The sequence below is a fragment of the Sphaerodactylus townsendi genome, linkage group LG13 (genome assembly GCF_021028975.2).
Source record: "Sphaerodactylus townsendi isolate TG3544 linkage group LG13, MPM_Stown_v2.3, whole genome shotgun sequence".
NCBI lineage: Eukaryota > Metazoa > Chordata > Lepidosauria > Squamata > Sphaerodactylidae > Sphaerodactylus > Sphaerodactylus townsendi.
Genome location: NC_059437.1, coordinates 3,073,250 through 3,095,354, shown reverse-complemented (window position 1 = coordinate 3,095,354; position 22,105 = coordinate 3,073,250). Strand labels below are relative to the sequence as shown.

The 22,105-nt window shown below is 49.2% G+C and overlaps 1 protein-coding gene across 1 annotated transcript; it reads left to right on the top strand.

Annotated features, from left to right (window-relative positions):
- The first annotated feature begins 11,204 nt into the window (after positions 1–11,204).
- On the top strand, positions 11,205–21,969 carry LOC125443048 (ribosomal biogenesis protein LAS1L-like). The gene is made up of 4 exons (XM_048514917.1): positions 11,205–11,274; positions 12,088–12,322; positions 20,473–20,598; positions 21,831–21,969. The coding sequence occupies exons 2-4, from the start codon at positions 12,132–12,134 to the stop codon at positions 21,952–21,954; spliced, it is 441 nt and encodes a 146-aa protein (XP_048370874.1). The 5' UTR covers positions 11,205–11,274; positions 12,088–12,131; the 3' UTR covers positions 21,955–21,969.
- The last annotated feature ends 136 nt before the right edge of the window (positions 21,970–22,105 follow it).

Here is a 22,105-nt window from a genome sequence, read left to right as displayed (position 1 = left end):
CTCCTTCTAAAAAAGAAAGATAGCAACAAAAAAACCCAAGAAAAACAATTCTCCCACCTTTAAAATGAATGATTCATCAAAACAGACTTCTCCCCAAAGTGCAATGGGAACATTCTTCTTCTTCTTCTTCTGGCAGGACCGGGAGGGGAAAGGGAAGGACCAAAAAGATGATTGAAGCAAGGGAGGAGGAGGAAGCACGAGTGAAGTGGGAAGACAGGGAAGGTGCAATGGAAGAATGGAGAGTGAGGCAGAGAGGGAAAGGAGGGAGGAGAAGGAGGAGAGCCAGGAAGACGCCTTGAAGGCTGGGCCAGGTCATTTAGGTCCAAGCCAACCTGACTCACCCAGGCTTTAACTCCCTGCACACAGTCTGTATAAAAATGTCCCGATTTCAGGGCTACAACACGTGTCCAGTGTCATTACGGTTTCATACAAATTACCCTCAGATCACAATTTCTGGTATTATTCAGCCCCCTCAGTTTGAACAATGTACTATAAAGCACACAAAGGTTTATTTTCTGTCGTTAAAGGCCTGCTAATGGATGAAGGGAACGTTGGCAGACTGCAGTCTGGAAAACATCGAGGTCAATTTAAATCCTCCACGGCACCGGAAGCGGTGGTGGGATTCAAATAATTTAACAACTTGTTGTTTACAGGCACTATTTTAACAACCGGTTCTGCCAAAGTGGTGCGAACCGGCTGAATGCCACCACTGGCCGGAAGGCAAGGCGAGCACATGGCTTCTTCTGCCTATACCTAGAGGGGTCTTGACCATCACTTGCCGTGCGGCAGACCCAGACCTGTTGTGCATGATGTGCTTACCCTGAGTCTGTTTGCTCCACAGTAGGATCTCTTTGCATTTCTCTGGGCGTTTCCCCACTCTCCACGATCCCCCACATGCCGCACGCTGCTCTCAGAGCGTGGCATCCCTGGTCTGCGCCCGGGCATCCCCACGACCCCACGCTTTGCGCGGGGTCATCAAAAGGCACCGTTTACAAGAGCGCCAGGGATGCCGCGCACTGAAGGGGCGCGACAGCGGCAGTGTCGGGGTGGCTGCGCTCTCGCCGCCCCTGTTGTGGGGAGTGCCAGGGGACCCCACGCTACTTGAGGAGAGTAGCATGGGGCTTAAGGTAAGTGGGGAAAGGCCCTCTGTTTACATGTGAGGAGTTACCCCACTGCTTGTTCTGATCCTAGCCACCATTTGCCCATTCCTGCTTTTGTGTTGCTCCAGGTTGCTATACCCTTTCTCACCGAAAGATGACAGGAGATGTGTGAATTAATCTGCCATTTCCTGGACCTTCTTTGTTCCTTCTTTGCTCCCCTTGGGTCCTGGTGCCTGGGGGACAGAACTAGGTGAGCCAGATGCCCCCACGGGCTCTGCCAGCATGGTGGGAGCGTTCCAGAGACATGGCTGGGGATGGAAATGAGGTTAGTTGGCTTCCATCACAGTTTTGCCTCCCGGGACGCTGGTGCCCACGGTTTGGACTTCTGGGTGGTGTAAGCCCACTGAGCTTAATGGAGGGCTTTTCGGCAGCTGGGAGGGTTCTTTTATTTTTGCCTCGCTGTGCCACCAGAAAGCCCTCTGGAGGTGGCAGGGTGGTATTGCTGTGCCACCGTTTCTGGACGCCCCAGGACTTTGGTTGGCACTGCCCATGTCCCAATTTCACTACTAATATCCCCACTAAAGACTTATTTTGACAAAAAAATATGCAAAAAAAGCAATGACAGTAAAATTGATAAAGAGATGATTGATATGCAAGAAAAAATTAAATCATGCAAAGAGATGAAAGATGAAGGAAAGAAAAATACAATGGCTGATATACTTTCCAGATTGAGAATTAAGAGCGGCAAGAGGGGTATGAAAGGAGCTGACAAAATATGAATGGAAATTACCCAACAAAAACAGCATTTGTTGGGAAGGATATATAAGCTGATGTTAAAACATGAGCCTGAAATGGAACAAGTGAAAGAACGTATGATAAAATGGATGCAAAACTTCCAAGAAGGAATACCTCTGCAATAATGGGAAGCCTTATGGATAAAGGATATTAAATTTACAACCTGCCAAACTTTAAGGGAATATGGGTACAAGAAGTTTTATAGATGGTACATCACTCCCCAAAATATAGTGAAGATGAGCAAAATTTTGAAAGAAATGGGTTGGAAATGCAAAGAAGAAAACAGACCAGATGTTTTGAAAGGCAAAAATTTGAAATGAACCTGTTGGAAATGCAAAGAAAACAACAGACCATAATATAATTAATATATTAATTATAGAATTAAGCGAATACTTAACCACATCTGGTGGACTTGTAAAGAAGTTTTTAAAATTAAATATTGGAAAAAAATGTATCTGTTATGCCTTCCATAGGAGTTAGGGAGGGGGCTCCCCCCCCCCCCCCCCCTGCAATCTGGAAATGCGCATAACATTTTTTGGGCCTTCCTTCATACCAGAGAAGAAGTCTGAATTTTTAAATTTCTTTTACTTTTAACCTTAAAAAAGAAATTGTGTATATTTAGGGTATTTTTTTTAAAAAAAATTGATATTAAACAATACTATGCATATATTTTATTATACAATACTATGCATATTTTTTTTGAGTTTCTAAACTTTTTCTGTTTTGTCTGAGGCCTCCACAAAACTCCCCCCAAAAATTGCATTCAATGTCTTATACTGACCTGCAATACTAAAAAATAAAGTTCCAAATGGACACAAATTCCACCAAAGAATTTGACAGAAGGTGGGAGAATATGCTACAGTGGCAAAGCTTACCAGTCTGGTAAACAGATATCCAAACAGGAATTTCATTAGGAAATTAGATTTCTTGCATTGTACTTTTTGAACAAGTAAGAAAGGCAACTAAAATATAGTATTAATGTTCAAAAATAGATCCAGTATACAGTTATCCACAGAGGTTTTTCAGAAGAAGAACAACTGTCTGATTTGTAGTTAAAATAAGGTGACCAGATGGTCACCTTTGTGAACCGGGACGGGGGGTAGGCGGCCGCACGCGCATGCGCGTGCAGCCGCAGGAGCGCACTGCCTTCTGGGGCGCTGCCGTTTCCCGCCCTGTCACAGGGCGGGAAACGGCAGCGCCCCAGAAGGCCGTGCTCCTGCGGCCGCGCGCGCGGGAGGCTGCCGCACTGCCTTGCGCCCCAGAAGGCAGTGCGGCAGCCTCCCAAAAATCGGGACAATTGAAATAACCCGCAGGACGCGGGACAAATTGTTTGAAGGCGGGACTGTCCCGCCAAAAGTGGGACGTCTGGTCAGCCTAAGTTAAAATAATTAACAATGTATTGTCAAAGGCTTTCATGGCTGGAGGATCCTCTGAAGATGCCAGCCACAGATGCAGGCGAAACATCAGGAGAAAATGCTGCTAGAACACGGCCATACAACCCGGAAACTGCACAACACCTCAATATAATTAACATAATTATGTATAATTAATATATTAATAATCAATGTGTAGCAGATATTTAATCTATTCTGACCTTTTAAAAAACCTAATCTAAACAGAATTATTACTTCAGTAATGATAGATAAGAATGGCTATTTTCATCATTTTTACCCATGAAGGTTTATTCATTTATATTTTGTTATATTTGTAATTACATTATGTTGTTTTTTAAATATAAAATCAGTAAACTCTATATGTGTGTAAAGAAAATGCAAGTTATATTACATCTTTATTCCTTCCCACTGTTCCCTCCCCATCAAACAGCTCTGCTTTTCTGACCTCTCTGAGAAAGCAAGTCTGAATCAAGCTCCCAATGCGCAATTTGCGGCTGCTATGGGGGAAAAAATCAGCACTGATATACGAGTAAGGCTGGCAACATGAGTGAATTGGTTCCTGTAAGCAACAGGAACAACTGAAACATTTTGTTCCGTCACTGTTTGAGTTATGTAAAAAAAAATGCATTATGGTGAATACTCTGCAGGGAATTGCAGAAATGAGTTTCCCTGGAAAAAAAATGCAGTTTGGGGAGGTAAGCTGTAGGGAATCACATCTCTGCAATGTTCCTCCCCTTCCCCAAACTCAGCCCTTCTCTGGCTCATCTCCCATAGCTGCGGATATTTCTCACCCTGGAGTTGGCTGTCCCAGTTCCCATAAAAGCTATAAAACAAGCTGAATTAATACAAAGGTTGTCTAGTGTACTGTGATCTATATAGAAGAAGAAGAAGAGTTTGGATTCATATCCCCCCTTTCTCTCCTGCAGGAGACTCAAAGGGGCTGACAATCTCCTTGCCCTTCCCCCCTCACAACAAACACCCTGTGAGGTAGGTGGGGCTGAGAGAGCTCCGAGAAGCTGTGACTAGCCCAAGGTCACCCAGCCAGCGTGTGTGGGAGTGTACAGGCTAATCTGAATTCCCCAGATAAGCCTCCACAGCTCAGGTGGCAAAGCTGGGAATCAAACCCGGTTCCTCCAGATTAGATACACGAGCTCTTAACCTCCTACGCCATTGCTGCTCGTTATTGTTATATAGTTATATAGTTATAGTCTTTTTTCCCCAAGCCTCGTTCCCTTTTAATATTGATTCTCTTATCCCATTCCTTCTACCCTCCCAGACCTTTTTGGGCTCCCGATTTTCTTCTGCCTGTAGATTCTTTTAGATATATGTTTACAGTTTTAATACAGTTCATCCTTTCAATTATATCCTATTTACCTTACGTTTGTCTATGCTGGTCTGTGCCTGCAATAAAGATTGATTGATTGACATAGAGGCGCTGCAAAAATAAAAAACAGCAGAATATTATGGACTGTTTGGTTAAAAGGTCCTGAAAGTGACTGAGGCAGATCTGCCTGCAGTTGAAGAGCATCTGCTGGAATGAAGCCATCCTCAGGTGTGTCTTACCTGGGCCATAAAGAGCAGGCCCATTGGCTCCAGAGTCCCCTTGCCTCAACAAGATTTTTGCCTGATGTTTGCGTGGCTCACACATGCCCTCTGCTGTCTAGTCTGCCTCACTGCAGCTCCAGTTCTCAACCTGCAGCAGAGTGATTCAATTCCATCCAGCCTAGCAGCTTTCAAAAGTCTTCCAAATGCTGGTCAGAGGGCGATTCCCCACGGTCAATTTATCCCATGATACTCACGGTAAAAGTCCCAGTCTGGGCGAGGAGTCCCCACGGCTCCAGGGCCCAACTCGGCTCCATCCTGGCCTTGGCACACGCTCTCCCCCTCACCCCGTGGTTTTCAAAAACCGGCAAGAAGGTACACCTTTTTGAAAAATGCGGGCCGAGGCCGCATCGGTGGGGAGGCAGCAGGAAAACAATGGCCTTTTTCGCACACACGGTTTGTTCTAGAATTAAAGCAATCTGCATCGACATCCTGACCTTTTTGTTGCTGTTTTGTCGCTCGAGAGCATTCACACATCACCAGGTTGTTACGGATCTTCTGGTTGCTTCACAACTCCTGTGTTTTTGCACCGCCCTGGAATGAGGTGCAAACGACGATTCCGATTGGCTGTTGTGCCGTCCAGGGGCGGGTTCCATGTGAAATGTGCGTGCGCAACTGGCAAGCTCAACCGCATCCTGATTGGTTGGAGGAAATCGCATCACACAGTGGGCATGATCCCTCGCAGTCGCTTGCTCCAGTTGTGTTTTGCACCTAGGTACCAGATTGTGGGGGGAATCCGTTTTATCCAAGAAAGTTGCACAATTATCGAGCGACAGGAAAAATGTGGGACAAAGGCTGAAATGAGGTACAGTTTAGGGGGCGGGCCACATTACGGCTCAAGTGTGTGCGAAAAAAAGGCAGAAACCATGACGACCTCACATATTAAATCAAGAACAAACCGTGTGTGCGAAAAAGGCCAAAATGGTTCATTTTTCCCACCCAAGGAGGCACGCTCCAATCAGAGTGCAGTGAGCTGGGCACAGAGCGCGCAAATGGGTTTTTTTTTGGTGCGCTGGTCGTGGCTTCGTAGGCATGAACCTACAAAGAGAAGGCGAGCTAGTGCAGAGTGTGTGCACCAACGAAGCTGCACAGCCAAAAAGTTAAAAAAATAGAACTTCCTATGTTCCTACGAAGCTGCGCAGCCAGAATGTTTTTTTTAAAAAAACTTCCTCAAGCAGAGGGGAGGGGTCGCGGGGTCGCGTTCCCGTCCCAACACAACAGCCAATCGGAAAGAGCCGCAGAGCAGATTCCTTGTGGAATATAGTTACGGTTTTCGAACCTGGGATTAACTTTGACCCCCTCAACAGTTGGACGGCTAATCCTCTTAGAAATGTGGTCTCAAGAGCGTACGTATCATTTGAAGTTTCTAATACTGCAGTCTTGGAAGGCACAATGCTTTTCTACCTATTGCTTCCTAGAGAATTACTGAAAGCAAGCCCTTTGGATGCTAAATGTTTTTTGTACTGTCCAGCTTCACTGGGGTCTGATTGCTTTTGCACTCTTTTGTATTTTCAGTCTTATTATTATTTATTATTATTTATTATTATTATTATTTATTAAATTTAGTATACCGCCCTATCCCCGAAGGGCTCAGGGTGGTGTACAGATAAAACATCAGCTAAAAACATACATATAATTAAAACAACAGTCATATCTTAAAACATCGCCCGCGCCCTTACGAAACCCTCCTAATGCGAAATAATGGGTCCTGATGGTATTAGGGCCCATGGGGGTAAAGAGGAGGGAGCAGGGGCATCCTCAGCGGCCGGTCTCTCCAAAGGCCCGGCGGAACAACTCAGTCTTACAGGCCCTGCGGAAATCCCCAAGGTCCCGCAGGGCCCGGACAGCTGGAGGGAGAGTGTTCCACCAGGCCGGCGCCAGAGCCGTGAAGGCCCTGGCTCGAGTGGAGGCCAGCCGCATCATTGAGGGGCCGGGGACCTCCAGTAAATTGGCCTCTGCTGAGCGCAGAGGTCAAGTTCGGACATGTGGGGTAATGCGGTCCCGAAGGGCTTGAGAAAGGCTCCCCAAAACAGTCACTGACCTAAAGGTTTTACTGCCCAACTCTTTAGCCTCTTGGATTATTAAGTAGCAAGCACACGTTTTTATTAGTGTTGTATTGGATTTGTTGCACTGAATCTGGATGCTCAGGGTTTATAAGAGGCACCTCCGTAAATCTTTTTTATTGTAAATGTGTGGCCCTTTCACGGAAACTTGCCGAATTAATTGTGTAGGTTTATTGTACCAGTCTCTTTAGTGGAACACAGCTTAGTCTCCAGAACTGCATTTTCATTGCTTGGTACCTGCAATAGAGAGATCTATGTCATTACATTATACTAGCAGTAAAGCCTTTTGTGCAGAGCAATACAACAAGCTGTTGGTGGCAGAAGCCGCAGTGAGGCAGGGTCGGTTTAAATCAGTCGTGAATGTAGTAAGATTGCTGGCAAGCTGTTGAGGGGAGGGTTTTTGTTTGTGTGTTTCTGTTGTCATGAAGAAACGACTTTATCTTTGCCCCACAATTTGCCCAAGAAGAATCAAGGCACAGTAGGGGTTGTGCAGGGGAAAGTTCTCAGGAGGGTATAATGGCAGACGCTCCAGGAGCAGCAGTGGCGTAGGAGGTTAAGAGCTCGCGTATCTAATCTGGAGGAACTGGGTTTGATTCCCAGCTCTGCCGCCTGAGCTGTGGAGGCTTATCTGGGGAATTCAGATTAGCCTGTGCACTCCCACACACACCAGCTGGGTGACCTTGGGCTAGTCACAGCTTCTCGGAGCTCTCTCAGCTCCACCTACCTCACAGGGTGTTTGTTGTGAGGGGGGAAGGGCAAGGAGATTGTCAGCCCCTTTGAGTCTCCTGCAGGAGAGAAAGGGGGGATATAAATCCAAACTCCTCCTCCTCCTCCTCCTCCTCCTCCTCCTCTTCTTCTTCTTCTTCTTCTTCTTCTTCTTCTTCTTCTTCTTCTTCTTCTTCTTCTTCTTCTTCTTCTTCTTCTTCTTCTTCTTCTTCTTCTTCTTCTTCTTCCACCTTCATAAGCAGTCATTTTCTCCGGGGGAAGTGGTTTCTGTAGTCTGGAGATCAGTTGTAAAATCAGATATCTCCAGGCCACACCCGGAGATTAGTGTGAAGGATTTTTAAAATGAGGAAACTGAAGGGCAAATGAGCGAGAACAATGTAAGCCATTGCTGGGAAATGTCCTGAATAAGGGATGTTTTTCCTGACCCTCCCTGGGTTACTGATCAAGCAACAATGACCGCTCATTGCAGTTTAGTTTTTATGTGGCACTCATTGGACTAGTTTTGTATCGTCCAGCGTCCAGTGCAGTCCTAAATATGTGTCCTCAGAAGAACCCCACAGATCTATCCTAGTTGCATTCCTCTGTTTTCCAAGGACTTCAGGGTGGTGTGCAAGGTTCTTTCCTCACAACAGTCCTGCAAGGAAGACTAGGCTGAAAGCAGAGGCGTAGCTGGGCAAAGCTGCGCCTGGGGTGGCCTCCACATTTTCCGCCCCCCCCCCATGGTTCCCCATGCCACACCTGTGCCCCCCCACACTTACCTTATCCTGCAGGCTGCAGATACGATGGTGCGTGGGGTTGGCTGCAGTGCGGGGACCCATGGGGGTGCAGAAAACACGGAGGCTGCCATTCCTGCTCTGCCCCACAGACCGCCTGCTCCATTGGGCAGAGGGGGGTTTCCCTGCTCAGCGCTGCCAGCTCCAGTGGAGCGAGAACTGGTGGCACCGAGCAGGCCACTGCCAGCATCCCCCCTCTGCCCCAAGGAGCAGGCAGCCACCTTCTCCATTGGGCAAAGGGGGTTTCCATGCCTGGCGCTACCAGCTCCTGTAGCGCAACAGCCGATAGCACGAGGCAGGCCACCGCCGCCATTCCCCCTCTGCCCAATGGAGCAGGCAGCCGCCTTCTCCGTCTGGCAGAGGGGTTTTTGTGCCCTCCTCACATGACCTGGCAGAGGCGTGCCCAGGGCAGATGTCCCCGGATGTCCCCATTGGCACTACACCACTGGCTGAGATCCAGTGACTTACCCAAGGTTCCCCAATACGTTTCACTCAGAGGTGGGATCCAGCAGGTTCTCACCAGTTCCCGAGAGTGGGTGACTAATTATTTGTGTGTGCCGAGAGGGGTTACTAATTGGGCCCGCTTTCCCATCTCCACGCCCTCACCTCCCCGAGAGGCATCCTGCCTTTGAACGTGAAGGTTCCATATAGCAAGTGCGACTAATAATGTAACTCCCTGAACTGGGTGAATCCCTTTCAGGTACTGCAATTCATGGATTCTCAGCCTTTCGTACCTTTGATCTCACCAGTCTCTATCAAAGAACCTGTGTGTTTCACCATTGCTGTGTTCAGATTTGTGAGTCGGGGCATTTTCTATAACGTGATGATGATTTAGAAATGACCTGGTGCAAAAAATTTTTTGAGGTCGTGGTGGGGTGGCTGCCCATGGGGGGGGGGGCATCCAACTCAGGTTTTGCCCAGGGCTCAGGTTTGCCTAGGTACGCCTCTGCCCCCTTTGCTGAGGGGAGGCTGGCGAGGGAACCTGTTACTAAAATTTTTGGATCCCACCACTGGTTTCACTGCTATACTGGGATCAAATTCCAGACATGGCAGATTCGTACAATTCCTTCCCACTTAGGATTTCCTCCGAGGAATTTGCTCCAAAGATCCCCTCTTGAAGTTTGCAGACTTCAACTGAGAAGAAAGAGAGTGACAGAAAGAGAGCTGTCCCGAGATCAGACGAGATCGGGCGTGTTCAGGGTGGTATGGCCCTTTCCCTTCCTTCTCTCCCACTGCAGCGTTTGTGCCACCTGGGTCATTTTCACTTTAACTTATTTCTGTTTAAAAATTGAGGTCTAGGGAGTAAAAGGTCATAGAGCAACTTTGCTCAAGATACAGCACCGCCCTTCACTTTATACACAGGTTAGAGCATTATTTTGGTTTTTGCAATTTCTTCAAAGATCGAGCGTTTTGTCAGGATGGGGATTAGGGTGTCCCAGGAAGGGCAAATGCACCAGCACAACCTCGCGCTGCCACCTCATGGAGTCCACCCTCCAAAGAACCCAACATATCTCTGTAGTCTGGAGATAAACTAAGCTGTAATTCCAGGGGATTCCCAGGTCCCACCAAGTGTCCTTCCTTAACATGCAAATAAATCTTTCATAGGATTCTACTGGATTGGCTCTTTACAGGCATTGGAAGCCAAAAACTGCTTGAGCTGAACATCTCTCAAAAGCAAGCTTCGGTAGCCTTTGGCCTCTGGTCACCGCCCGTATTCCATTTAAGCCTGAGGTGAGATATTAATGGTGCTTAATCTCGTCACAGTCAATAATGGAAAGTAGTTTGATAAAGCAGGAAGAAGAATCTGTATTTTCTTTCCTCTGGGAATAGCAGATTCTTCACTGCAATCAATGGAAATGATACCTAGACATAATGTTGCTGGTTAACGCAGAAGGAAGTTCTTGTGTGGTTTCTGGGCTGTATGGCTGTGTTCCAGTAGCATTTTCTCCTGACATTTCGCCTGCATCTGTGGCTGGCATCTTCAGAGGATCCAATTGGCCATGCTGGCAGGGGCTGATGGGAATTGTAGTCCATAACATCCGGAGTGCCAAAGGTTCGCCACCACTGGATAAGTATTTGATAGACATCAATTAGTGTTAATTGATATACATCAATCAGTGTTAATGAAATAATTTAAAAGCAGAATGCTGGACAGGATAAAAGAAGATAGAAAGCTCTCTTTCAAAATATATTCATATTTTAATTTATTAAGTTCCATTCAGTTGTTTCATTTTGCTTTTACGGTTAGGAATTTTTCTGTTTATTATTCTTGTGTTGTTTTTCTGTTTATTGCCTTTTTCTTTCATATACTTTGAGAAAATCAATAAAGTTATTAAAAACAAAAATATATTATTAGAAACAAAATATTACAATTATAGTAAAACAGTAAGACATTTGGGCAGTCATTAACTCACAGGGTCGCCATGAGTTGGAGGCCACTTGATGGCACTTAACATACTCACACACACACACACGTTATGAAAAAATCAAGCCGGTTTCCAACGCGGTGGGAACAGCAGCGCCCCCCTCAATGCCAATGATAACCTGAAGTGAAGGTTGCCTATAACGTTCCTTACCTCTACCCCTCTCTCGCCACCCTAATGGCCACGTCCGATAGACCCTTGCAGCTTCAACCAATCAAAGTGTGTCATGCCCCGCCAGAGCCGCTTCCGCTTCCGGGTCTAATCTTTTCCCTCTAATGCGCCAATCGGATTTTTTGTTTCTCTTTCCCCCGACGCGCCGCCTCCCGGTCCTCGTAATCTGATTGGCTGCTTTTGCTGCCGCCTCTTCCCGGCGAGACCGCCTGGACTCCGGCTGGACGGTGGGGTCACCTGCCTCCGGGGCCAGGTTGGTCGGGAGGTGGGGCTGGGAGTGCTGTGTGATCCGGGAGAGGGGAAGGGTGGGGGGGTCCAGCTTGGTTGCTATGGTTACCGTTGCTTTGGTCTCCAACCTGGGAGGGGTGGTTGAGCGCCGGTGTGTGGCGGCCCCGTTGGCTGCTATCAGAATTTTGCCGACTGATGTGCAGAAGGAGAGGAAAGCCCTGCCCCGAGGAGTCTGCAGCTGACAATTCTGCACAGCGAAGGGTCGCTAACTCTGGGTGGGGAAACTCCTGGAGCTTTCAGGGCAGTGCCTGGGAAGGCAGAGATGCGGCGCCGCTTGAGGCCACCTTCCAAAGCTTTCATTTTCTCCAGGGGAGCTGATCTCTGTAGTCTGGAGACTCTTTGGGGTTCCGGGAGATCTCCAGGTTCTTCTGGAAAATGGCAACCTATGTGAGGGGGAAAGACAGGCAGGAAGGACCGAGAGAGAGGAATGTGCTTGCAGAGATTGCAAGATGCTCCAGACACAGATACGAGTTCCTGGCCAACATTTATTGGAATTTTTTAGTGCCTGTAAATATACTGTAATCTTAATCCCTGTCACCTTATATATCAAATGCTCTCAGAATCTAATCTTCCCAACTGGTTAGTCTTAATTGGGGGGAAAAAAATAGACCCTCATCTTACCCATGGATTTGTTATTTATTCTTTCGGTTTCTGAGGGTTATAAAATAATGAAATGCAGGCTTTTGGAGACTGGAGCACAACATCTGAACTAAAACCTTTGGGATTTTTTTTGTTTCCTTTTTAAACCTTAGGTAGCATTGGTCTTTGGAAGGCTCCAGAAGAATCGGCAAGCAGTATGGCCTGTCACCAAAGCGGCGGTGCCCGGGAGGGAGGGCTGACAGCTGGGAACCCTAAGCACACGATGCCACGGAGCGTGGTGGCCTGGCAGAGCAAGGCTGAATGGGACCAAGTGATGGTGGGGCTGTATTGCGGGGACTTCCAGGCCCAGCGGGATGCGCTGGACCGTGTGTCTGCCTGGAAGAGCAGGTGAGGAGGTGTGTGGGGAAGGTAGGAAGTGTTGGAGAAGCAGGGAGTGTTGCTGGCGGTCGGCAGGGAGTCAGTCCCCAACCTGTGCTACCTTGGAACCAAGTGATGGCAGCTGGTTGCTTACTAGAGCAAGGTGACCAGACGTCCCGCTTTTGGCGGGACAGTCCCGCTTTTGAGCAATTTGTCCCGCGTCCCGCGGGGTTGTTTAATTCTCCTGATTTTTGGAAGGCTGCTGCACTGCCTTCTGGGGCGCTCCCCTGTGACAGGGCGAAAAACGGGGGTGCCCCAGAAGGCAGTGCGGCAGCCTCCTGCGCTGCCGCATTGCCTTCTGGTGCACTCCCGGCGGGAAACCGGGGAGTGCCCCAAAAGGCAGTGCGCTCCTGCATCTGCGTGTGCGCGCGTCCCACATTTAAAACGTGAAAATCTGGTCATCTTATACTAGAGTCAGTAGCTCTATTGACTGACCTTTTGAGGTTTTCCTTTTGAAAATCAACAGAGTTCTTCATTGCGCTGCCTCTCTGGTTCTCTGGTTGGAACTGGGCTTGGGATTGATGGAATGCTGTGTTAGGAAGTTGTAGTTTCACTTTTCTTTGAAGGTCTTGTTTTGCAGGGGGCGGCTGAGGAGAGCGATCAGTAGTTCCCTTTCCATTTTGCAGCCAGAGCCTTCTGTCTCGCTTTGTCAGTCCAATCTGGAATCTACACTTCCTTTTTAAAGGCGGTCTCCTTTTGCTCCCATGCATTGACCCTTGAGCTGTTAGACTACCCTTAAGAACATAAGAACTAGCCTGCTGGATCAGACCAGAGTCCATCTAGTCCAGCTCCCTGGTACTCGCAGTGGCCCACCAGGTGCCTTTGGGAGCTCACATGCAGGATGTGAAAGCAATGGCCTGCTGCTGCTGCTCCCGAGCACCTGGTCTGCTAAGGCATTTGCAATCTGAGATCAAGGAGGATCAAGATTGGTAGCCATAGATCGACTTCTCTATAAATCTGTCCAAGCCCCTTTTAAAGCTATCCAGGTTAGTGGCCATCACCACCTCCTGTGGCAGCATATTCCAAACACCAATCGCACGTTGCGTGAAGAAGTGTTTCCTTTTATTAGTCCTAATTCTTCCCCCCAGCATTTTCAATGGATGCCCCCTGGTTCTAGTATTGTGAGAAAGAGAGAAAAATTTCTCTCTGTCAACATTTTCTACCCCATGCATAATTTTATAGACTTCAATCATATCCCCCCTCAGCCGTCTCCTCTCCAAACTAAAGAGTCCCAAACACTGCAGCCTCTCCTCATAAGGAAGGCGCTCCAGTCCCTCAATCATCCTCGTTGCCCTTCTCTGCACTTTTTCTATCTCTTCGATATCCTTTTTGAGATGCGGCGACCAGAACTGAACACAGTACTCCAAGTGCGGTCGCACCACGGCTTAGACTGAAGGCATGAGAATTTCAGTCAGCTCGTGGCAGGACGTGTGTATTATATCAGTAAGTGAAGGAATGCACTTCTCCCTCCCACATTGCAGGGGTTAGGGGCACAGCTCCCCTTGTGATTTGGAAACTGTCTAAAACTGCGGCATGGGGGAAAAGGTTCTGCTGGCTGGACTGAGCTTGCTTCTGTGGGACAAGCGGTGTGGTGGGTTAGCCTATCCCTAAACCTGGATAGCTCCTCACAGGAGAGGCAATTCAGTTCAGTTCAATAAGCCTTTATTGGCATATACACGATAGTATAAAAAATACAGTTCCAGTAAAAAAGTGAATAGTAAAAAACTTCGCGTTTGTCATACATTCAGTTTACAAACTTCTGACAAAAACTTTGCCACTATAAGGCAACAATGGAAATCCTGACAATTTAAAAGCATAACTACTTTATCTGATTCAGTATAATCAATCATAGGGTCTATAGCTTGGGATAGCAGGCTGGATCGGAGTTCTTGGTATAATACGCAGTTCAGGATAATGTGTGGGATGGAATCAAGCTGTCCTATGCTACAGGTACAGAACCTCTTATCCCTTGGAAGACGTTTAAGTCTTCCTCTATGTAGCGGAGATGGCATGATGTTAAATCTAGCCAGCATATAGGCTCTCCTGTGTATGGGATTTGTGAGCGCTGTAATATAATAGGCTGGGTATCCCTGGGTGAAGGGAATTGACATATTTGTTGGTGAACAAGATTTATTTGCCAAGCTCTGCAGTTGTTGATAGTCCATTGCTAACAGCCTCTCTTTAATGAGGGCAAAAGTTTCAGTAAAGGTTAGCATATTGAAGGAGTCACTGTCATAACCCAGTTCCCCGATCTTTGCTGTAACTATTGTGCACCATTTTGAATGGTGGAGTTCACTCAAGGTAAGTTGGGTCAATGAGTTTCTGGAGCTTCAGTGAATATTTAACCAGAATTTTATAATGATTAGCCAAATAGTGGCCTCTATAGAATATTGGCCAGATTCTAAACATAAGACTGCGTACGGGACGCAGTTTGGCACGCCAAATAATTTGTGCAAGAATTTGGAGTGGAATGATTTGATAATGCTGTTATTCGGAATTAGCCAAATAGGAGCTCCATAGAGTGGCTGTGCTCGACAGGAGAGGCAAGCAGGCAGTGGCGAATTTGCCTAGGGACGTGGGGTACCCCTTGTCCCCGGGCGCACCGATTAAAGTCACGTGGGGGGCGCCAAAATGTCCCCCACAGTTACCCATCATGCTCCAGCCCAGCAAGGACGGTGGCCTGGAATGTCCAGTCCAGGGGGCGGGCAAAATCCGCGCCTTCCCAGGCATTCTCCTGACCTCTGCAGGGGCTGTGAGTCATCGAGATCAGGAGCCTCGGAGGCGGGAGCTCCGCCTCCCTCTGAGCCGGCATGCCTTGCCTTCTCTTCCGGCCTGCCTGCAAACAGTCACAAGACTTCTCCCCAGGCTGGCCGGCACAGAAGAAGGCAGAAGCCGAGAAGGGAAGCCAAGTGGGAGCCCGGCAGCAGCAACAACAGGCGGCGGCAGGTGAGCGAGGCAGCGAACCAGCCCATGAACGGTCCCCCCCCCCCACACACACAGCCGGACTTGTCAGCCTTTCCTTGGCCTCACCCGCCTCGCCAGCGTTTGCTCCGCGAGCGCGCCCATGGCCCACAGGAACCAGTCCGGCTGTTGGGGTGGGTGGGTGATGGGCCAGCAATGCGGACAAGCTGTGGGTGCCCAAGCACCGCTGGAGGCAGGTGAGAGGCACTGGCAGCCACCTCTCCCCCCCCCCCCCCCCACAGCCAGACTGTGGGCGCGCTCAAGGAACCAACGCTGCTGGTGGCAGGTGAGGAGGGGAGCTGAGGAGGACCACCCAATGTTCCCTGTGTGGGAGTGAGGGTCTCTCCACCCAGCAAACCAAACTGCACCCCATCCCTTCCTCCTGCCACTCCTCTTTTCCAGCCTCCCCTTTGCTGTCCAGATCCCTGCTCTTTCCCTTTGCCAGGGCTGGGCTTGGAGTGCGGGGGGAGCGCCCTGTCCCCTTCCACCCCCGCTGCCCCCAGGTTCTGCTGCTGCCCTCCTGGAGGGGTGCTGCACCCTCTGGAGTGGGGGGGGGGGTGACGCTGGGGACACAAGACATGCATTCCCACGAGAAGCGGGTGGATCGGCACCCTTGGCAGCCTTTGTTGGAGAGGGTTTGGTCCCGTGTCAAACTAAGGGAGGGGGAGCTCGCGTGCTCCTGGGAGGACAAACTCAAAGTTCGGGGGTGGGTTGCAATGCCTGGCTTTCCCTTCCTCAGGCTTAAGGGCGCCAGCCCGGGTGGTGTGTGTGTGTGTGTTTGTGAGATGCTCCTTTCTGCTCGTGCTCACCTGCAGGTGCCATGGGTTATTTGTAAACAAACACTGCCATGTGCATGCCAGGCAGTACCCTCCCCCCGCCCGGGGTTGCTGCTGTTGCTGAACCCCCTTCCCCCCCAGCCCAGCCGCTCTGCAGATCCTCCCTCAGATGCACCATGGGTGTGCACGCATACATGCCAGTCTGTAAAAATAGCTTTGCGTCCCACAACCCAGCCCCCAGGCACAGGGGCTCTCCTGCAAAAGTGGGATTTTGAGGTAGGACCCTGCAGCAGGCAGGTTAAGCAAGTTAAGAAGTGGGAGGGGAGCAACACTCAACTGGCACCTTGGGGGGCATCCCTGAAAGGCAGCATGGGGCTTGACAGACAGCTGTGACCCCCGCCCCAAGGGAAATGCATCTGCCCCATGTCAGATTCGAATACATGACTGTTTGTTTTGAGTTTGTGCCCATAGGAGTGGCTGCATGGGCAGGGGGCTGCTGCAGGGGAGCATCCCATTGGAATGCACTGGCACCACTCCCTGGGTTTGAGAGAGCCGCTTGTTTTTCTCAGGTGCCGCTTGGTCGCTGGGCTGGGCTGGGCATCTTCCGCAAAGCTGGGCTCTCCTGCTTTCCCAGAAACACCAGAGGAGGAGGAAGATCATGTGCTGCATTGCAAACCATGGAAGCAATCACTTGGCACAGCCAGGGAGAGCTAGAGGCAGAAGTCTTTGGGGAGGGGGGTTTCCTTGTTTGGCACCGGCCCCCGTTGCCCTTGCAGTGCCCCAAAACCTGTTTGCCTCACTCCAGGGCTGGGATGCTTTTTGGGGGAAATTGCTTGGGAATCCCTGCCTACGATGCCAGCAGGTGAATTTGCCTGCTGCTTTGTGGCTCAGCAGTGAGTAGCTGCGAGCATTGGATGTGATCCGTCAGTAGTGGCAAATGGGATGCTTGGAACTGTGACCAATCTCTGCCGGCACTCCTGTGGATTTCTCAGTAAGCTTTACAGGTGTGCTGGTGCGGAGGGGGGATTCAGATGGGAGCATAGTGTGGGGCTTTCCAGCATGGTGTAGTGGTTACGAGCAGGTGCACTCTAATCTGGAGAACCAGGTTTGATTCCCTGCTCTGCCACTTGAGCTGTGGAAGCTTTTCTGGGGAACCAGATTAGCTTGTGCACTCCGACACATGCCAGCTCGGTGACCTTGGGCTAGTCACAGTTCTTTGGAGCTCTCTCAGCCCCACCTACAGAGTGTTTGTGGGGGGGGGGGGAAGGAGATTGTAAGCCCCTTTGAGTCTCCATACAGGAGAGAAAGGGGGGATAGAAATCCTCAGATCAATAAGCTATTTCCCTTTGTTGCCAGAAATTTCAATCCCCTGCCCTGGATTTAGGTTCCCTGCCTTAATCTAAATGGAAGCTGGCTTCCAGTTAGCTAGGGAGGGGGGGAGCAGGTAGGAGGGAGGGTGAGAGAGCGAGAGGGGAATGGGAAAGGACAGGGGAAGAGAGAGAGATGGGGAAAGGAGGGAGGTGGCACAGGAGAGGAGGGGCTGGGCCGCAGGAGAGAGCCAGAGGCGACTGTCTGGATGGAAAGATCTGGCTGCTGAGATCAGTGATTTAGAAAGTGTGTACTAATGTTCCAAAGATCCACCAGCATGATCTCTGAATTTATAACTTTTATAACTCTGCAAGGAAGAAATCTGGTGTGTGTGTGTGGGGGGGGGGGGAGGATATGAAAGCTGATAATTCAGAGATCATGGCATAAGATTGTCAGAACTCCAAGTGCACACTTTTGCAATACAAATTAAAGAGAACATTCCATTGAGTTGCAACTGACTGATGACAATCCTTTGCATGGAGCATTCCATCCAACAAGAAACAAGGTGTTTTGCTATTGCTTTCCTCTGCATAGCAACCCTGGTCTTCCTTGGTGGTCTCCTATCCAAGTGCTGACCATGGGTGACCTTACTTAGCCTCTACATCCTGACAATCTTGGACCCAACTGGGCTAATCAAGATGGTGTAGTAGCAATAACAGCATCCGACATTTTAAAAAAGCACTCTAGTGATACAGCACTAGGGAAAGTGGGGATGCTGGGGAAATAATGGGTGACTATCTGGATGCAGTCACAGATAATTAAATCTCAGATTAATCAGTTATCAATTAATGCTGTATTTTTGGGGGGAGGGATCATACCATTCTGATGTGTTTGCCTAAATATTCCTTAGCAATTTTAATGGCTATTAGCCTGCTTGGATAGGGAGTGTTTTGGCACATAATAAAACTGATGCAAATCTGTACAGTGGGTGTTTGAGTTGGTCAGAGTTGGTCAAGCAGACTAGGAGATCAGTTGATGTCTGATTGTGTCATTCAAACCTGTTAAGTTTGATTGTTGTACATATTCAGTGTGAATTTCCCTTCTTTTCCCAACTCCACTTAAGAACACAGACATATTTTACCACACATTTCTAAAGCTCAAGTACTATAACTTTTCTTCAAAGGCTATGTTTCCACTGCTGGGGGGCAATTGGGGGTGCTGGATATAACACCATCAACGTTTTCACAGCAGTAATAAAACATTTTGAAAGCATTTTGAAAACATCAAAAATTTTATTTCTGCTGAGTGGCATGGACTATTGCTGTGTTCAGATTTGTCAGTTGGGGCATGTTCTATAATATGATGGTGACTTTAAAATGATCTGGTGCAAAAAATACTTGTTTGGTCATGGTGGGGGAGGGTGGCCACCCATACTGGGGGAGGGGGCTCCAAACTCAGGTTTTGTCCCCGGGCGCCAGTTTGCCTAGAAACGCCTCTGCAAGCAGGCAGGTAGAAGCCCAGGGGGTGGGGCTTGGTGGGCTTCTCTCCCCCTGCTTCCCCCCCCCCCTCCTGCCAGCCACTGCTGGCTTGCCTCCATGGGCTCCTGGCTCCTGCTGGTTGCCCGGGGCTTGGGGCTGACTTTCTGCTTCTTGCCAGCCCTCCTCCAGAAAAAAAGCGTGGCCAGTCAAACCCGCAATGTAGAAACTCACGTTGTGGGAGGGAGAAGTGTAATTTTAAATAAACATTCCAATTTTTCACGTACCACGCACGCATTTCCACAAAGGAAATACCTCTTACTATACTGGAAGAGTCCTTTCTGTGTAAATTTAGGAACTTTTCAAAAAGGGACAGAGATATTTTGAAAGAGCTATCGAAAGATGATGACCTTGGTATTCAAGAGGCTGATAAGGGGGAGAGATTGTGATTTTGAATGCGCAGGATTACGTAAGTGAGGTGATGAGACAAGTTTTTGACCAAACGAGTTATGTTGCTCTTGTTGAGAATCCCATTGACCACATATTGAGAATCATTAGAATTGTAAAACAGGAAGTGGGAAATTTAGGCTGTGCAGATGATTCAACTGCTAAGTTTCTTATTAGCGAACATCCCAGGATTACATTATTCTGTGTTCTCCCTAAGGTGCATAAACCTGGTGTTCTACCACCAAGTCATCCCATTCTGTCCGGGTCCAGTTCAGTTTTAGAACCCCGATCTCAATTTGTGGATCATTTTAAAAAAAATATTTTTAATTGGTATTTTGGATCGATATGTTTACATGTATTTTTCAGCCTTTCATTACAACCTTAATATCATTTTAAAAGCGATATATTCATGGTTTTTTTATTTCCTATGAGGAACTGTATGGACCAGGGGTCGGGAACCTTTTCCCCTCAAAGAGCCATTTGGCTCACCCCCCCCCCACTCGCTCGCACGCCCCCCCCTCTGCTCCCCTGCCCACTTGCTCGCTCGTGCCCCCCCCCCACCCGCCTGCAGGGCAGGCGTAGATGGGTCCGGCGGCTCGGCCTGGCCGGCTGCCGGAAGGGCAGGAGACAAAGCCCGTGGCGCGGCCTGGCCGGCCGCCGGGCGAGTGATGCCCTGCAAGGAGCAGGGCGGGTTGAAGAGGGGCCCAGGGGCTCAGCCTTGCTGGCCGCCGGGCGAGTGATGCGCCCGCCCTGCTCCTTGCAGGGCGGGTGAAGAGGGGCCCGGCGGCTCGGCCCGCCCTGCTCCTTGCAGAGCAGGTGAAGAGGGGTCCGGCGGCTCGGCCTTGCCGGCCGCCGGGCGAGTGATGCGCAGGGTGGGTGAAGAGGGCCCCGGCGGCTCGGCTCATGGAGCCGCAGAACAGCGGCGGAAGAGCCGCATGCGGCTCGCGAGCCGCGGGTTCCCAACCCCTGGTATGGACAATACATGCAAGGTTGGAATATTTATTTGTAATCAGTTTTTCATTTATTGATGTAATACACTTATTATATTTTAGCCTGATGTTACAGTTTTTGCCTTGTGGTACAGTTCGCATACTGTAAACAACAGAATGAAGATTGCCTTGACCTTGTTGTGTTGGATTCCTTGCGGTTTTAGGTATGGGCACAGAATGCCTTTGGCGGTGGAATGCACTGCAGATCTGATTCGCTGTAAAATCCTGGATGCTTCTGGTGGACTGAAATCCCACGAACTCGTCCTCACCTACGGCCTGGCTCTTGTGAGGTGAGATCTGGGTGAAGGGGAGGAGGAAGAGTTTGCCTGGAGAATAGTGCCAAGCAAGCCGTGGGGCTGAGCTTCTCGCAGCAGCAGCAGCACTGTGCTTGCTCCCACATGGCGTCCTCCAGTAATCAAACTTGGGCAGTCCAGTCTGAAGGGGTGGGGGTGGCCGAGGGGATCAGCACTGCCACACAGCCTCCAAAGAGGCAGGTGGCAACGTGGACTCTCTCCCCTGGGAAAGCCCATAGTAGAAAATTATTCCCTCTACCTCTTTTGGTGGCATAAGTCTGCTCTGCTGGGGGGGGGGGGGGGGGCGTTCTTGGGCCAAAAGTCCTTTGGGAGATGAATAAAGTTGACTCCACTCCTCCCCCCCCCCACACACACACCAGTGCAGGCATTTGCAGCAGTGACCAGTTCCTGTGGGGGCCAATATCTGGGTTTGGATTCTGCAGTAAGTCCCTCAGTGCCAGGGTCCATATCAGTTTGTACAGCACTGGTGGCCCAGCCAGCCCTTCTTCTGTTTCCAATATAGCTTCAGCCCCCCCCCCCCCCTTTGAATTGTACAGTTAGCCAGTGGTGGCGAACCTTTGGCACTGCCAGGGGCTGATGGGAATTGTAGTCCATAACATCTGGAGTGCCAAAGGTTCGCCACCACGGAGTTAGACTGTCTTTCAGATTCAGAATTAATGCAGCCCTAGATCTCCTCTGCTGCATTTCTGATTACCAAGGCTATTTGAATGAAGGAGGCTGCGGTGGAGGAAAATGCAGTCAAGTCACTGCTGACATATAGGGACCCCTCAAAGCAGGAAGAAAACAGAACAAGAAAGGAACAGAGCAACCTGGGACTTCCTTGGCAGCCTCCCATCCAAGTACTGCCTAGGGTTGACCCTGCTTAGCTTCTGAGCTCTGATCAGATCAGGCTGCCCTGGGCCATCCAGGTCAGGGCACCAAAACATTTTGAAGTTCTGGGTGCCAAAGATTTTTCTAGCGGTGGCAAGCCCAGTGCCCGGGCAAAATGGACTTTGCCCCATCTACGTTTTGTACCCCTGTGATTCTGACATTCTTGAAGCCGTCTCCTTCCATTTCTCCTCCTGCAGCTTTTTTTCCGCATACGTGCACTGCCTACATACCAAAGGTGTCCAATAATAACAATAGTTAAACTTTGCTCTCGCACATCGTGGCGGTAAAATCTTGAATGGATCTTCTGTGACAGCCACCTTTTTTCAAATTGCGCACAGGTTTGTGAATCTCATCACAGAGCGGAAGCAGAAAATTGTCATCGTGCCTCTGAGACGGCTAGCTACAGAGGTACAGTCGGCTCCAGTGTCTTTAAAATTATATCCTTTGTGGGGATCCAAATAGCATTGACCACCGTTTGGCTCACTAGTCATATTTCTACTTTATGAGCCGCCTCGAGCAGGGCTCTGGAAAGGCACCACGTGTATATTTTTGAAGTATTCATTCATTCATTCATTCATTCATTCATTCATTCATTCATTCATTCATTCATTCA

Coding starts and splice junctions, on each gene's coding strand:
- LOC125443048 (XM_048514917.1), top strand. CDS start 12,132: ATGGCCTGTCACCAAAGCGGCGGTGCCCGGGAGGGAGGGCTGACAGCT. Junction 12,323..20,472: donor GTGTCTGCCTGGAAGAGCAG/GTGAGGAGGTGT, acceptor TTGCGGTTTTAG/GTATGGGCACAGAATGCCTT. Junction 20,599..21,830: donor TACGGCCTGGCTCTTGTGAG/GTGAGATCTGGG, acceptor AATTGCGCACAG/GTTTGTGAATCTCATCACAG.